This window comes from Dendrobates tinctorius, unplaced genomic scaffold (genome assembly GCF_039654945.1).
Source record: "Dendrobates tinctorius isolate UK_male_01 unplaced genomic scaffold, ASM3965494v1 ptg000044l, whole genome shotgun sequence".
In the NCBI taxonomy this organism is placed as follows: domain Eukaryota; kingdom Metazoa; phylum Chordata; class Amphibia; order Anura; family Dendrobatidae; genus Dendrobates; species Dendrobates tinctorius.
This window is the reverse complement of record NW_027361712.1, coordinates 33,469,582-33,485,299: the sequence shown is the minus strand read 5'-3', so window position 1 is coordinate 33,485,299 and position 15,718 is coordinate 33,469,582. Positions and strand designations below refer to the sequence as shown.

Here is a 15,718-nt window from a genome sequence, read left to right as displayed (position 1 = left end):
CTGATAGTTGGGATCAGGAGAGGAGAGAGGCCATTTTTATTGTCATTTTTATGTTTTCTTGTGTCCCGATGCAGAATGTCTTGAGTTTACATGCCTTGCTATGGAGAAAATGTTCAGCTCTGTTGTAACAGTTGTTATTGTTATGAAATACCTGTAGTTGCTATAGCTGTTTTTTTAACATTGGGACATTTAAAGGAAATGTGGTATCATCACATTTTGTATGTTATGTAACATTTCTCTTGTGTTAAAGTACAAGCTCCACTAATTGTAAAAGGATTCTTGGTACAATTAGCCAAAGTGGCTTGTATTGTTACCGAAGGTGGAGAAAAATGCACTAATTGGCTACATGGATACAGCATAGAAAAGTATGATTGTTCTCAATCACAATTTTATCTTGTGCTTGTAGACCACACAACAACGCATGGCATTTTACTTGCAAATTTGTTGGTTTTTTTCACTGTAGTTTAATAATCACAAAATAGGCAGTGTGTTTTTTGATTGTTTTTGCATCCTCATATTCAGATACTGTAGTTAGAATTTTTCCAAAATATGGAAGAATTATAACTATCTAAATATGGGGATGCAAAAAGCAATAAAAAGTGTCTTTTAGTGTGTGACTGCTGCCAAACAAAAAAACGATATAAATCTGGTATCGATATAATTGCACCGATCCAAAGTAGAAAGTCATCTAATTGCTTATACCACATGTGAAACAGCATAAAAAATAAATAAAACCAATTCTTCATCTACTGTTGATTTGTTCATTTTGACTCCCAAAGATCGCAGTAAAGGTTGGCATATATTTATCATGCGCTGAGCGTTTACACCGGGGTTTCAGTGTAAATCTTCAAAATACGGGATTCAGACAGAACCCACAATGGAAGATTCCCTATGGCAGATGGAGGCACTGTGGACGCCATCTGACCTGTGATCCGGCGGTGTCCGTTTTTGTAGGCGTGCATAAAAGTGCCTTCGGCCACAGTTTTATGCACTTCTGAAATTCAGGACAACACTGAACAGAGGTCAGACGGAGTCCACAGTAACTCTGCTGCCTCATTACAGTGAGTCGCTCCCTCTGGGGTTTCATCTGAATCACGTCACTCCCTTGGAGATTTAGATGGAAACCCTGATATAAGTGCTCAGCATAGAGTGCCGGATAAATGTGATCCTAAACATTATGTTAAATGTTCCCAATAAAATCTTCAACTCCATCCACAAAAAAGCCCCCCCCACTCAGGTCTGTCATCTGTTAACAGAAATATAGGAGGACTCCACGTTACTGTTCGTACAAAGACTCTTGAAAAGCATTATGGCTCCTTGCCCCCCCCCTAAAGGAATTCAGTAAATTCGGAGCTCTCAAATCCAAATGTCCTGTTCCTTCTGAGCCCCACCACAGTGTACCTTAACACAATTTAGCATCCACATGTTTTTCATTTCTGTAGCGATGACAGCCTGCCTACTATACAGATGCATGTCTTCAGAAGCATGAGCTGGTCATTATAACATACACGGCACTACAATGTACTGGTGACTAAAGCATATTGGGCATTACAATGGCAGTTTGCAGTTTTAACTTAGCAACATCCACTACTGCTTGTTTCTGGAAAACACCTATGGAGTCAAAATCGTCACTACATCTGTACATATATTCCCAAAGGGGTATCATTTCCAAAATGGGGTCACTTGAGGGGGAATTCTGCTCTTTTAGCACTTAGGGGCTCTGTATATGTAGTCTACAAACTATTTTAGTAAAATCTGCGCTCCAAGAGGGAAATAAATATCTGTCTCTCCCGAGTCTCGCCATGTGGCTAAGCAATACCATACAGTACATATGGGGTATTTCTACATTCAGAAGAAATTGTGGGACACAGTTTGGTTCCATTTTTACCCATTTCCAACTGTGAAAATGTAAAATCTGGGGCTAATGTTATATAATTCTGTGACACACATGTGGTGTTAATATAATCACTGCACCCCTAGATGAATTCATTGAGAGGTGTAGTTTGCAAAATGGGGTCACTTATGGGATTTTTTGAAGCTCTGGCATCTCAGGGGTTCTACCAATGGGACATGGCACCCTCAAACCAGTCCAGCAAAATCTGAACTCCAATATGGCGCTTCTTTCCTTCTAAGCTTTGCACTGTGCCACAAAAGTAGCTTTTGACCACATATGGGGTATCGGCGTACTCAGGAGAAATTGCGCAACAAAGTTTGGGGTCCATTTTCTTCTGGTATTTGTGAAAATGAAAAAAATTGGGGCTAAAACAACATTTTTTGTGGGAAAAATCTTTATATGTTTTTCATTTTCACAGATCAACTTAAAATTCTGTGAGTCACCACTATTTAGACACATCAGAGGTCTCCAAATGCGACATGACACCCCCCAAGACCATTCCATCAAAGTCTGTGTTCAAAAACGTCACTCCTTCCTTTCTGAGCCCTGATGTGTGCCCAAACAGTTTTCCCTCACATATGGGGTATCTGCGTAGGTGGAAGAAAAAACAAATTTTGGAGGTCCATTTTCTCCTGTTACCCTTGTGAAAATAAAATAAATTTGGTCTAAAGTAAAAATTTTGTGGAAAAAAGTTCAATATTACATTTTTCCTTCCACATTGCTTCAGTTCCTGTGAAGAATCTGAAGGGTTAATAAACTTCTTTAATGTGATTTTTAGCACCGTGAGGGGTGCAGTTGTTAGAATGGTGTCACTTTTGGGTATTTTTTTGTCATATACATCCATCAAAGTCACTTCAAATGGAATGTGGTCCTTAAAAAAAAGGGTTTGTAAATTTTGTTGGAAAAATGAGAAACCGCCTGTCAACTTTTAACCCTTCCAACTTCTAACAAAAGACAAAATTATGTTTCAAAAATTGTGCTGATGTAAAAGTAGACATGTGGGAAATGCTATTTGTTAACTACTTTGTGTGATGTATTTCTGATTTAAGGGTATAAAAATTAAAAGTTTGAAAATTGCAAAATTTTCAAACTTTACGATAATTTTTTTATTTTTTTCTCACAATTAAACGCAAGTAATCTCAAATAAATTTTAGCCCCATCATCAAGTACAGTAAATAACAAAAAAAAATCTCAGAAGTTCAAGTGTTCCAGAGTTATTACCACATAAGGTGACCCTGGTCAGAATTGTAAAATGTGCCCTGGTCATGAAGGTGAAAACAGGCTCGGGAGTGAATGGGTTAATAAAATACATGGTAATCTATTGCAGTTAAACAAAAACGACCCAGCATGGTTTACGAATAAAAAAATATATAGACACATACCGATTCCTTGCCCCTCCTCTGTTGCACTGCTCAGTACCTTAATCAGTCATATCTGCTTTCCTAGATAGAAAATCAAGGAAGCAAGGAGACCTGAGCAGTGCTATGGAAGTGTTGTGGAGGATCGGTAGCAGAGTAGATGTACATATTTTCTTTTTAGATCACTCTGAGTACAGTTAAAAAAAAATGGACAACTCCTTTGATAATACCGTTGCAGAACATGGCTATCATCAAACACGACTGCAATGCACTCCCTGCAAGACCTCTTGTTTCCGTTACACAGCCATAGAGAGCACTTATTATAGTGGTTTGAAAAAACCACTATATTGTAATCCGAACGCTGCTAACTTATTCTTCTTCTTATTATTAAGTTGATTTCCGCAATTAATACAGCCCGAACCGCTACATGCACAGACTCCGTTGAGGTGTCGTTTCGAAGCCAGCGCCCATGAGAGGTGTGCTAAGTATTTTTCGTGTCGATCGGATTTGTAGTTTTTGCGCAATTTGCGTTCGAAAATTTTTTTTCCCGTCATTGGAATGCACTGTCTCCAATGCATTTGAATGGGGAAATGGCAAAACGTGCCCTGAGGCAATTGAAATGGCAGTTGAGCTCATTGATATGCGCAGGCAGAACCAGTTACTATGCCAACGCCTACGAACGTCACATGACATCTCCAGAACAGAGCTTCTGCCACATAATATCAGCTCTTAAAGCGAAACCCACAGCACAAATGCAAATCTAGCTTCATCACATGACACATGCCCCTGAGAGAGAATGTGCGCCAAAGTGTATTTAGAAGCCCAGTGAGCCAAACTGGCTCTTAAAGGGCCGAAGTGCAAAAGTGACTGTTAAAGGGCCGGCGCACCGAAATGAGTCTTAAAGGGCCAACACGCCAAATCGAAAGCTGAGCGACCACAGGCTCCAAATGGGAGGCTGATCGACCCCCCGGCCTCCAAATCGGAGGCTGAGCCACCCCGGCCTCCAAATTGGAGGTTGAGCCACCCCGGACTCCAAATCAGAGGCTGAGCCACCCCGGCCTCCAGATCGGAGGCTGAGCCACCCCGGCCTCCAGATCGGAGGCTGAGCCACCCCGGCCTCCAAATCGGAGGCTGAGCCACCCCGGCCTTCAAATCGGAGGCTGATTGACCCCGGCCTCCAAATCGGAGGCTGAGCCACCCCGGCCTCCAAATCGGAGGCTGAGCCACCCCGGCCTCCAAATCGGAGGCTGAGCCACCCCGGCCTCCAAATCGGAGGCTGAGCCACCCCGGCCTCCAAATCGGAGGCTGAGCCACCCCGACCTCCAAATCGGAGGCTGAGCCACCCCGGCCTTCAAATCGGATGCTGAGCCACCCCGGCCTTCAAATCGGATGCTGAGCGACCCCGGCCTCCAAATCGGAGGCTGAGCCACCCCGGCCTCCAAATCGGAGGCTGAGCCACCCCGGCCTCCAAATCGGAGGCTGAGCCACCCCGGCCTCCAAATCGGAGGCTGAGCCACCCCGGCCTCCAAATCGGAGGCTGAGCCACCCCGGCCTCCAAATCGGAGGCTGATCGACCCCGGCCTCCAAATCGGAGGCTGATCGACCCCGGCCTCCAAATCGGAGGCTGATCCACCCCGGCCTCCAAATCGGAGGCTGAGCCACCCCGGCCTCCAAATCGGAGGCTGAGCCACCCCAGCCTCCAAATCGGAGGCTGAGCCACCCCGGCCTCCAAATCAGAGGCTGAGCCACCCCTGCCTCCAAATCAGAGGCTGATCGACCCCGGCCTCCAAATGGGAGGCTGATCGACCCCGGCCTCCAAATGGGAGGCTGATCGACCCCGGCCTCCAAATGGGAGGCTGAGCCACCCCGGCCTCCAAATGGGAGGCTGAGCCACCCCGGCCTCCAAATGGGAGGCTGAGCCACCCCGGCCTCCAAATGGGAGGCTGAGCCACCCCGGCCTCCAAATCAGAGGCTGATCGACCCCGGCCTCCAAATCGGAGGCTGAGCCACCCCGGCCTCCAAATCAGAGGCTGATCGACCCCGGCCTCCAAATCGGAGGCTGATCGACCCCGGCCTCCAAATCGGAGGCTGATCGACCCCGGCCTCCAAATCGGAGGCTGAGCCACCCCGGCCTCCAAATCGGAGGCTGAGCCACCCCGGCCTCCAAATCGGAGGCTCTTTGACCTCGGCCACCAAATCGGAAGCTCATCGACCCCGGCCTCCAAATCTTACCCAGAGTGGCCCCGCCCACCAAATCTTACAGAGTGGCCCCGCCCACCAAATCGGACCCAGAGAGGCCCTGCCCACCAAACCGGACCCTGAGGGGCCCCGCCCACCAAATCGGACCCTGTGGGACCCCGCCCACTAAATCGGACACAGAGTGGTCCCGCCAACCAAATCGGACCCAGAGTGGCCCCGCCGACCAAATCGGACCCAGAGGGTCTCCGCCCACAAAATCAGACCCTAAGGGGCCCAACCCACCAAATCTGACCCTGAGGGGCCCCAACCACAAAATCGGACCCTGATTGGTCCCAACCACAAAATCAGACCCTGAGGGGCCCCGGCCACAAAATCGGACCCTGAGGGGCCCCGGCCACAAAATCGGACCCTGAGGGGCCCTGGCCAGAAAATCGGACCCTGAGGGGCCCAACCCACATAATCGGACCCTGAGGGGCCACGGCCAGAAAATCAGACCCTGAGGGGATCCGGCCACAAAATCAGACCCTGAGGGGCCCCGGCCACAAAATCGGACCCTGAGGGGCCCCACTCACAAAATCGGAACCTGAGGGGCCCCACCCACAAAATCGGACCCTGAGGGGCCACACCCACAAAATCGGAGCCTGAGAGATCCCCGCCAACAATTCAAGCCCTGAGGAGCCCAGGCCAAGGAATCAGATCCTGAGGGGCCCCACCCACCAAATCAGACCCTGAGGCCAAAGTGGCCTCTGAGAGGTACTCACAGTTAAAACGGATCCTGAGTTGAAAGTCTTGCAGGGGCAGCAGGCAAGTCTCTCTTAAAGGGGCAGCCCGGGCACCATTTCAAACCACTATCTGTACTTCCTTCAGGAAATACACATCTAGTTCTTCTTATTATTATTAAGTTGATTTCCGCAATTAATACAGCCCGAACCGCTACACGCACAGACGCCGTTAAGGTGTTGTTTCGAAGCCAGCGTCCATGAGAGGTGTGCTAAGTATTTTTCGTGTCCATCGGATTTGTAGTTTTTGCGCAATTTGCGTTTGAAATTTTTTTTTCCCGTCATTGGAATGCACTGTCTCCAATGCTTTTCAATGGGTAATGGCAAAACGTGCCCTGAGGCGATTGAAATGGCAGTTGAGCTCATTGATATGCGCAGGCAGACCCAGTTACTATGCCAACGCCTACGAACGTCACATGACATCCCAAGGACAGAGCTTCTGCCACATAATATCAGCTCTTAAAGTGAAACCCACAGCACAAATGCAAATCTAGCTTCATCACATGACACATGCCCCTGAGATAGAATGTGCGACAAAGTGGATTTAGAAGCCCAGTGAGCCACCCTGGCTCTTAAAGGGCCGACGTGCCACAGTGATTCTTAAAGGGCCAGCGCACCGAAATGAGTCTTAAAGGGCCGGCGCGCCAAATCGAAAGCTGAGCGACCCTGTCCTCCAAATCGGAGGCTGAGCCACCCCGGCCTCCAAATCGGAGGCTGAACCACCCCGGCCTCCAAATCGGAGGCTGAGCCACCCTGGCCTCCAAATCGGACCCAGTGTGGCCCCGCTCAAAAAATCAGACCCAGAGTAGCACAGCCCACCAAATCAGGCTCTGAGTGGCCCCGCCCACCAAATCGGACCCTGAAGGGCCCCGTCCACCAAATCGGACCCTGAGAAGCCCCGCCCACCAAATCGGACCCAGAGTGACCCCGCCCACCAAATCGGACCCAAAGTGGCCCCGCCCACCAAATCGGACCCAGAGGGGCCCCGCCCATCAAATCGGACCCTGAGGGGCCCCGCCCACCAAATCGGAACCTGAGGAGCCCCGCCCACCAAATCGGACCCAGATTGACCCCGCCCACCAAATCGGACCCCGAGGAGCCCCGCCCACCAAATCGGACCCAGATTGACCCCGCCCACCAAATCTGATCCCGAGGAGCCCCGCCCACCAAATCGGACCCAGATTGACCCCGCCCACCAAATCGGACCCTAAATGGCCCCGCCCACCAAATCGGACCCAGAGGTGCCCCGCCACCAAATCGGACCCTGAAGGGCCCCGCCCACCAAATCGGACCCAGAGGTGCCCCGCCCACCAAATCGGACCCTGAAGGGCCCCGCCCACCAAATCGGACCCAGAATGACCCCGCCCACCAAATCGGACCCCCGAGGAGCCCCGCCCACCAAATCGGACCCAGATTGACCCCGCCCACCAAATCGGACCCTGAAGGGCCCCGCCCACCAAATCGGACCCAGAGGTGCCCCGCCCACCAAATCGGACCCAGAGGTGCCCCGCCCACCAAATCGGACCCTGAAGGGCCCCGCCCACCAAATCGGACCCAGAGGGGCCCCGCCCACCAAATCGGACCATGAGGGGCACGCCCACTAAATCGGACCCAGAGTGGCCCCGCCCACTAAAATGGACCCAGGGGGCTCCACCCACAAAATCAGACCCTAAGGGGCCCCACCCACAAAATCAGACCCTGAGTGGGCCCGGCCACAAAATCAAACCCTGAAGGGCCCCGCCCACCAAATTGGACCCCGAGGAGCCCTGCCCACCAAATCGGACCCAGATTGACCCTGCCCACCAAATCGGACCCTGAAGGGCCCCGCCCACCAAATCGGACCCAGAGGTGCCCCGCCCACCAAATCGGACCCTGAAGGGCCCCGCCCACCAAATCGGACCCAGAGGTGCCCCGCCCACCAAATCGGACCCTGAAGGGCCCCGCCCACCAAATCGGACCCAGAGGGGCCCCGCCCACCAAATCGGACCCAGAGTGGCCCCGCCCACCAAAATGGACCCAGGGGGCTCCACCCACAAAATCAGACCCTAAGGGGCCCCACCCACAAAATCAGACCCTGAGTGGGCCCGGCCACAAAATCAGACCCTGAGGGGCCCCACCCACAAAATCAGACCCTGAGGGACCCCAGCCACAAAATCAGACCCTGAGGGTCCCCGGTCACAAAAACGGACCCTGAGGGGCCCCACCAACAGAATGGGACCCTGATGGGCCCCACCCACAAAATCAGACCCTGAGGGGCCCCAGCCACAAAATCGGACCCTGAGGGGCCCCACCCACAAAATCGGACCCTGAGGGGCCCCACCCACAAAATCGGACCCTGAGGGGCCCCGCCCACCAAATTAGACCCTGAGGGGCCCCACCCTCAAAATCAGACCCTGAGGGGCCCCACCCTCAAAATCAGACCATGAGGGGCCCCAGCCACAAAATCGGACCCTGAGGGGCCCCACCCACAAAATCGGACCCTGATGGGCCCCACCCACAAATCCAGACCCTGAGGGGCCCCAGCCACAAAATCGGACCCTGAGAGACCCCGGCCACAAAATCGGACCCTGAGGGGCCCCAACCACAAAAACAGACCCTGAGGGGCCCCAGCCACAAAATCGGACCCTGAGGGGCCCCACCCACAAAATCGGACCCTGAGGGGCCCCACCCACAAAATCGGACCCTGAGGGGCCCCGCCCACCAAATTAGACCCTGAGGGGCCCCACCCTCAAAATCAGACCCTGAGGGGCCCCACCCTCAAAATCAGACCATGAGGGGCCCCAGCCACAAAATCGGACCCTGAGGGGCCCCACCCACAAAATCGGACCCTGATGGGCCCCACCCACAAATCCAGACCCTGAGGGGCCCCAGCCACAAAATCGGACCCTGAGAGACCCCGGCCACAAAATCGGACCCTGAGGGGCCCCAACCACAAAAACAGACCCTGAGGGGCCCTGATCACAAAATCGGACCCTGAGGGGCCCCACCCACAAAATCAGACCCTGAGGGACCCCAGCCACAAAATCAGACCCTGAGGGGCCCCAGCCACAAAATCGGACCCTGAGGGGCCCCACCCACAAAATCGGACCCTGAGGGGCCCCACCCACCAAATTAGACCCTGAGGGGCTCCACCCTCAAAATCGGTCCCTGAGGGGTCCCGGCCACAAAATCGGACCCTGAGGGGCCCCGGCCACAAAATCGGACCCTGAGGGGCCCCGGCCACAAAATCGGACCCTGAGGGGCCCCACCCGCAAAATCGGACCCTAAGGGGCCCCGGCCACAAAATCGCACCCTGAGGGGCCCCACCCGCAAAATCGGACTCTAAGGGGCCCCACCCGCAAAATTGGACCCTGAGGGGCCCCACCCGCAAAATCGGACCCTGAGGGGCCCCACCCGCAAAATCGGACCCTGAGGGGCTCCACCCGCAAAATCGGACCCTGAGGGGCCCCGGCCCCAAAAATCGGACCCTGAGGGGCCCCAACCACAAAATCGGACCCTGAGAGGCACCGGCTACAAAATTGGACCCTGAGGGGCCCCGGACACAAAATCGGACCCTGAGGGGCCCCGGCCACAAAATCGGACCCTGAGGGGCCCAACCCACAAAATCAGACTCTGTGTCCCCGCCCACCAAATCGGAACCTGAAGGGCCCCGTCCACCAAATCGGACCCAAAGTGGCCCCGCCCACCAAATCAGACCCAGAGTGGCCCCGCCCACCAAATCGGACCCTGAGGGGCCCCGCCCACCAAATGGGACCCTGAGGGGCCCCGCCCACCAAATGGGACCCTGAGGGGCCCCGGCCACAAAATCGGACCCTGAGGGGCCCCACCCGCAAAATCGGACCCTAAGGGGCCCCGGCCACAAAATCGCACCCTGAGGGGCCCCACCCGCAAAATCGGACTCTAAGGGGCCCCACCCGCAAAATTGGACCCTGAGGGGCCCCACCCGCAAAATCGGACCCTGAGGGGCCCCACCCGCAAAATCGGACCCTGAGGGGCTCCACCCGCAAAATCGGACCCTGAGGGGCCCCGGCCCCAAAAATCGGACCCTGAGGGGCCCCAACCACAAAATCGGACCCTGAGAGGCACCGGCTACAAAATCGGACCCTGAGGGGCCCCGGACACAAAATCGGACCCTGAGGGGCCCAACCCACAAAATCAGACTCTGTGTCCCCGCCCACCAAATCGGAACCTGAAGGGCCCCGTCCACCAAATCGGACCCAAAGTGGCCCCGCCCACCAAATCAGACCCAGAGTGGCCCCGCCCACCAAATCGGACCCTGAGGGGCCCCGCCCACCAAATGGGACCCTGAGGGGCCCCGCCCACCAAATCGGACCCTGAGGGGCCCCACCCACTAAATCGGATTCTGAAAGGCCCCAACCACAAAATTGGACCCCGAGGGGCCCCACCCACCAAATCGGACCCCGAGGGGCCCCACCCACCAAATCGGACCCCGAGGGGCCCCGCCCACCAAATCGGACCCCGAGGGTCCCCGCCAACCAAATTGGACCCTGATGGGCCCCGCCCACCAAATCGGACTCTGATAGATCCCGCCCACCAAATCAGACCCTGAGGGGTCCAGCTCACCAAATCGGACCCAGAGGGGCCCCGCCCACCAAATCGGACCCAGAGTGGCCCGCCCACCAAATCAGACTCAGAGTGGCCCCGCCCACCAAATTGAACCCTGAGGGGCCCCACCCACAAAATCGGACCCTAAGGGGCCCCACCCACAAAATTGGACCCTGAGGGGCCCCGGCCACAAAATTGGACCCTGAGGGGCCCCACCCACAAAATCGGACCCTGAGGGGATCCGGCCACAACATCGGACCCTGAGTGGCCCCACTCACAAAATCGGACCCTGAGGGGCCCTACCCACAAAATCGGACCCTGAGGGGCCCCAACCACAAAATCGGACCCTGACGGGCCCCGGCCACAAAATCGGACCCTGAGGGGCCCCGGCCACAAAATCGGACCCTGAGGGACCCCACCTACAAAACTGAACCCTGAGGGGCCCCAACCATAAAATCGGATCCTGAGGGGCCCCACCCACAAAATCAGACCCTGAGGGGCCCCACCCACAAAATTGGACCCTCAGGGGCCCCGGCCACAAAATCGGACCCTGAGGGACCCCGGCCACAAAATCAGATCCTGAGGGGCCCCAACCACAAAATCGGACCCTGAGAGGCTCCGGCCGCAAAATCGGACCCTGAGGGGCCCCAACCACAAAATCGGACCCTGAGAGGCACCGGCCACAAAATCGGACCCTGAGGGGCCCCGGACACAAAATCGGACCCTGAGGGGCCCCGGCCAGAAAATCAGACCCTGAGGGGCCCAACCCACAAAATCAGACCCTGAGGGGCCCCGCCCACCAAATTAGACCCTGAGGGGCCCCACCCTCAAAATCGGACCCTGAGGGGCCCCAGCCACAAAATCAGACCCTGAGGGGCCCCAGCCACAAAATCGGACTCTGAGGGGCCCCACCCACAAAATCGGACCCTGAGGGGCCCCACCCACAAATCCAGACCCTGAGGGGACCCGGCCACAAAATTGGACCCTGAGGGGCCCCAGCCACCAAATCGGACCCTGAGGGGCCCCGCCCACTAAATCGGATTCTGAAAGGCCCCAACCACAAAATCGGACCCTGAGGGGCCCCGCTGACCAAATTGAACTCTGAGGGGCCCCGCCCACCAAATCGGACCCAGAGTGGCCCGCCTACCAAATCAGACCTAGAGTGGCCCCGCTCACCAAATCGGACCCCGAGGGGCCCCACCCACCAAATCGGACCCCGAGGGTCCCCGCCCACCAAATCGGACCCCGAGGGGCCCCGCCCACCAAATCGGACCCAGAGGGATCCCGCCCACCAAATCGGACCCCGAGGGTCCCCGCCCACCAAATTGGACCCTGAGGGGCCCCGCCCACCAAATCAGACTGATAGATCCCGCCCACCAAATCAGACCCTGAGGGGCCCCGCTCACCAAATCGGACCCTGAGGGGCCCGCTCACCAAATCGGACCCCTAGGGGCCCCGCCCACCAAATCGGACCCCGAGGGATCCCGCCCACCAAATCGGACCCCGAGGGTCCCCGCCCACCAAATTGGACCCTGAGGGGCCCCGCCCACCAAATCGGACTCTGATAGATCCCGCCCACCAAATCAGACCCTGAGGGGCCCTGCTCACCAAATCGGACCCTGGGGGGCCCCGCTCACCAAATCAGACCCTGAGGGGCCCCACCCACCAAATCGGACCCTGAGGGGCCCCGGCCACAAAATCGGATCCTGAGGGGCCCCACCCACAAAATTGGACCCTGAGGGGCCCCGGTCACAAGATTGGACCCTGAGGGGCCCCAACCACCAAATCAGACCCTGAGGGGACCCGGCCACCAAATCGGACCCTGAGGGGCCCCACCCACCAAATCTGACCCTGAGGTGCCCCACCCACAAAATCAGGCCCTGAGGGCCCCACCCACCAAATCAGACCCTGAGGCCAAAAGTGTCCCCTGAGAGGCACCCACACTTAAAACGAATCCTGAGTTGAAAGTCTTGCAGGGGCAGCAGGCAAGTCTCTCTTAAAGGGGCAGCTCGGGCACCATTTCAAACCACTATCTGTACTTCCTTCAGGAAATACACATCTAGTTACATTTTGTCCTTCTTTCACCACTAAGGAATGTTTATACATCTCCCATTGAACTCCATCATAATTTTATATGCAGTGGGATCCCAACAGTGACCACAGGAAGAAGCTTAACATTTAACGCAATGATTCATAGCTGGAGTTGAGCAAATGTTTGAAACTTCAAATTCAAACCTATTGTTGGATTCTCCAAAAAAGGAAATTTGTGGAGAATTGATTCAATGTCAATGGCAAGTACTCCAATTGCTCAAAAAAGACATGCATGGCTTTCTGAGGTATTGTAGGACTGTAGCCAACGCCATTAAAGCCTTTTAACGTATATGGCTATGGGCAAGAATGATAGTTTTTCATTGTTTTGTAGCCTTATCTTCCTATCTCTATTAATAAGCTGTGATGTCCTCTCACTATCCAGACTCTTTGCAAACTCACGGATCGATCCCCTCATCCCTATCTGCTTGCCATGTGCCAATTAAAATACGGATTTGTTTACTTGGAAAAGGGGCATTTGGATTACTTCATGCACCAGGATCTCAGGGCAACTAGATGCTCTGCAGCCTTAAAAATTACACCTCTGAAAATGACTTTGTGGTACCACGATTTATAATGGTTACTTACAGCACTCTATAGGTATAGAGGCCACTTGTAGAGAGATGCCTTTTCCTCCTCCTTGTGGTACGTGCACCCGGAACACAAGACGGACACGAGTATTTTTTCGGCCAATATCTGTCTCACCCTTCCTGAGCTCGATGTCAGAATTCCGGAGTTTCAAGATTCCAGCGCAGTCTATACTGAAACATGGCCAAATATAGTATCCATAAGTAATATAGAACTTGCAGCAAAGCCCTCAAAAAAGTTAAATTGGCAAAACTTTATTTTCAGAAACAAGAAATTTAATTTTTAGGTTTTTGTTGGGTTTCCAGAGAAAGGTGGGTAATTTTGTGGTATTCAACATATTAATTTTCTTTCTATATACCAAAATATGTATTTGCTGAAATATTCTAAAATGCAGTGAAAAAAGTTTACAAAAATTAATGTGACAAATCAGTTGACACCTTCCTGACGCAGTTAACTAGCATTTTTAAGTTTTCATTTTTTTCCTCCGCTTCTTCAAAGAACCGTAACTCATATTTTTAATCTACCAAAGCTGTATAAGGACTTGTTTATTGTGGGACGAGTTGTAGTTCTGAATGACACCACCACTAATGTTGTCATAAAATGTACTGGAAAATGGGGGAAAAATTTCAAGTGTGGTGAAAACCGTAACAACATTGTTTTTATTTTAAAGCGTTCATTGTGTGGTAAAACTGACCTGATAACGTGATTCACCGCATCAGTACAATTACAGCAATACCCAACTTGTCCAGTTTTTTCTTTATTATTTTAGAGGTGAAAATTTATTGAAAAAAAAATGTTTTTTTCTTTTTGTCACAACTTTTTATGAAGACTAACTTGTTTTTTTACTGATACCATTTTAGGGTAGATTCAAAATAGTTCATGGTTTCTTAGTCTATTTTTTTGCCGAGTTGCAGCTCTGGGTTTTAGATTTTTTTTTCTATTTATGGGGTTTATCAGGTTGATTCATTTTATGTTTTGATAAAATTTTTATGGATATGGAAATGATAAATAGATAGATAGATAGATTGATTTTAGGGGGAAATGGAGGGGTGATCCAAATTACGTTGGTTTTAACATATTTTAAGGACAGACTTTTTTTACTTTAGTTTTTTTTTTTTTAGTAAACTTCTACCTGCAATAGTCAGATCACTAATAATGTATTCTGCAATATCACAGTTTTGAAGTATATAGTAAGTAAAAAGTCCCAACACAGCAGTCACACGGGTCATCAGCAGATCTCTGGCTGCAATGGCAGCCCATCAGCACTGTGAGATCACATCACGGGGGATGGGTGAAGGGAGGCGATAGTCACACTCGCAGTTTGTACTATTTAAATGCTGCTATCAGAGATTCACAATGGAATTTAAGGCGTTATCAAGGGCAGGCGGAGCTCAGCTCTACTGGCTGCTGTTACAGGCAGATGATGGCTGAATAACACAACCATCATCTGCTGAGAATGGAGCAAGCTCAGCCCTGATCCATCTCCATATACATGTACAGTAGAAGTCAGGAAGGCGTTAAACACATTCCTTCTATAGATATAATGTATGATCATAGAGAGGTTTTTGCTAGAATTTTATTCCCGCTGCTCCTCTGGGTACTTTTTTTTTCTATTTGTCATATGGCTCCAGAGAGTTGGTCTTTTATTATTTAGCTCTAATTTTATGGTCTTTACCAATAGGGCACTGCTCACAAGGCAATAATACAGAGCAGCCAAAAGACACACTCTCAGAGAGTCCTGTCAGCCATACCCCCTTGTAAAGACCATAGAAATTAGCACTTAATTTATAGGCCCACATGTCTTGAACCTAAATGAAAAAAATGAAATATTTAGAAGCAGTGGAAATAAAATAACAGCTAAGCCTGGCCACTTTTGAACTAGTGACAAGTCATCTTTTCTTATAACAATAGGAGTGTAACTAATTCTTTTGTGACATACAACTTACTTGGCGCACATGTTGTTCTCGGGCAGTAGGGACATCTCCAGAACTTTTGTGCTTCCCACCAGGGCTTCGTAACTTGGTGTAGCTACCATTTTTCCTGTGATACGATGAACTTGATAGAAGGCATGAGGTCTCAAGTTGCGCTCATCTGCAGTGCCGATGAACATTTGAAGGGTAAGTGGCTTTTCATTGTATCCTAAAAGCTGCAAAGCATAGCATTAGATTCGGCTTGCTATGTAAAGAATAATCTTTTATGCAATTTAATTTTTCTTGATAAGCTCTAATAGTAACACATTTATCTTC

General features: G+C 52.0%; 1 protein-coding gene across 1 annotated transcript in view; it reads right to left on the bottom strand.

Annotated features, from left to right (window-relative positions):
* The window catches only part of NFATC4 (nuclear factor of activated T cells 4), a 98,707-nt gene that overhangs the window by 24,345 nt on the left and 58,644 nt on the right, over positions 1–15,718 (bottom strand). The window contains exons 4-5 of the mRNA XM_073575503.1: positions 15,419–15,618; positions 13,473–13,645 (exon numbers count right to left, since the gene is read on the bottom strand). Coding sequence (XP_073431604.1) covers positions 13,473–13,645; positions 15,419–15,618 — 373 coding nt within the window. The remainder of the gene's footprint in view (positions 1–13,472; positions 13,646–15,418; positions 15,619–15,718) is intronic.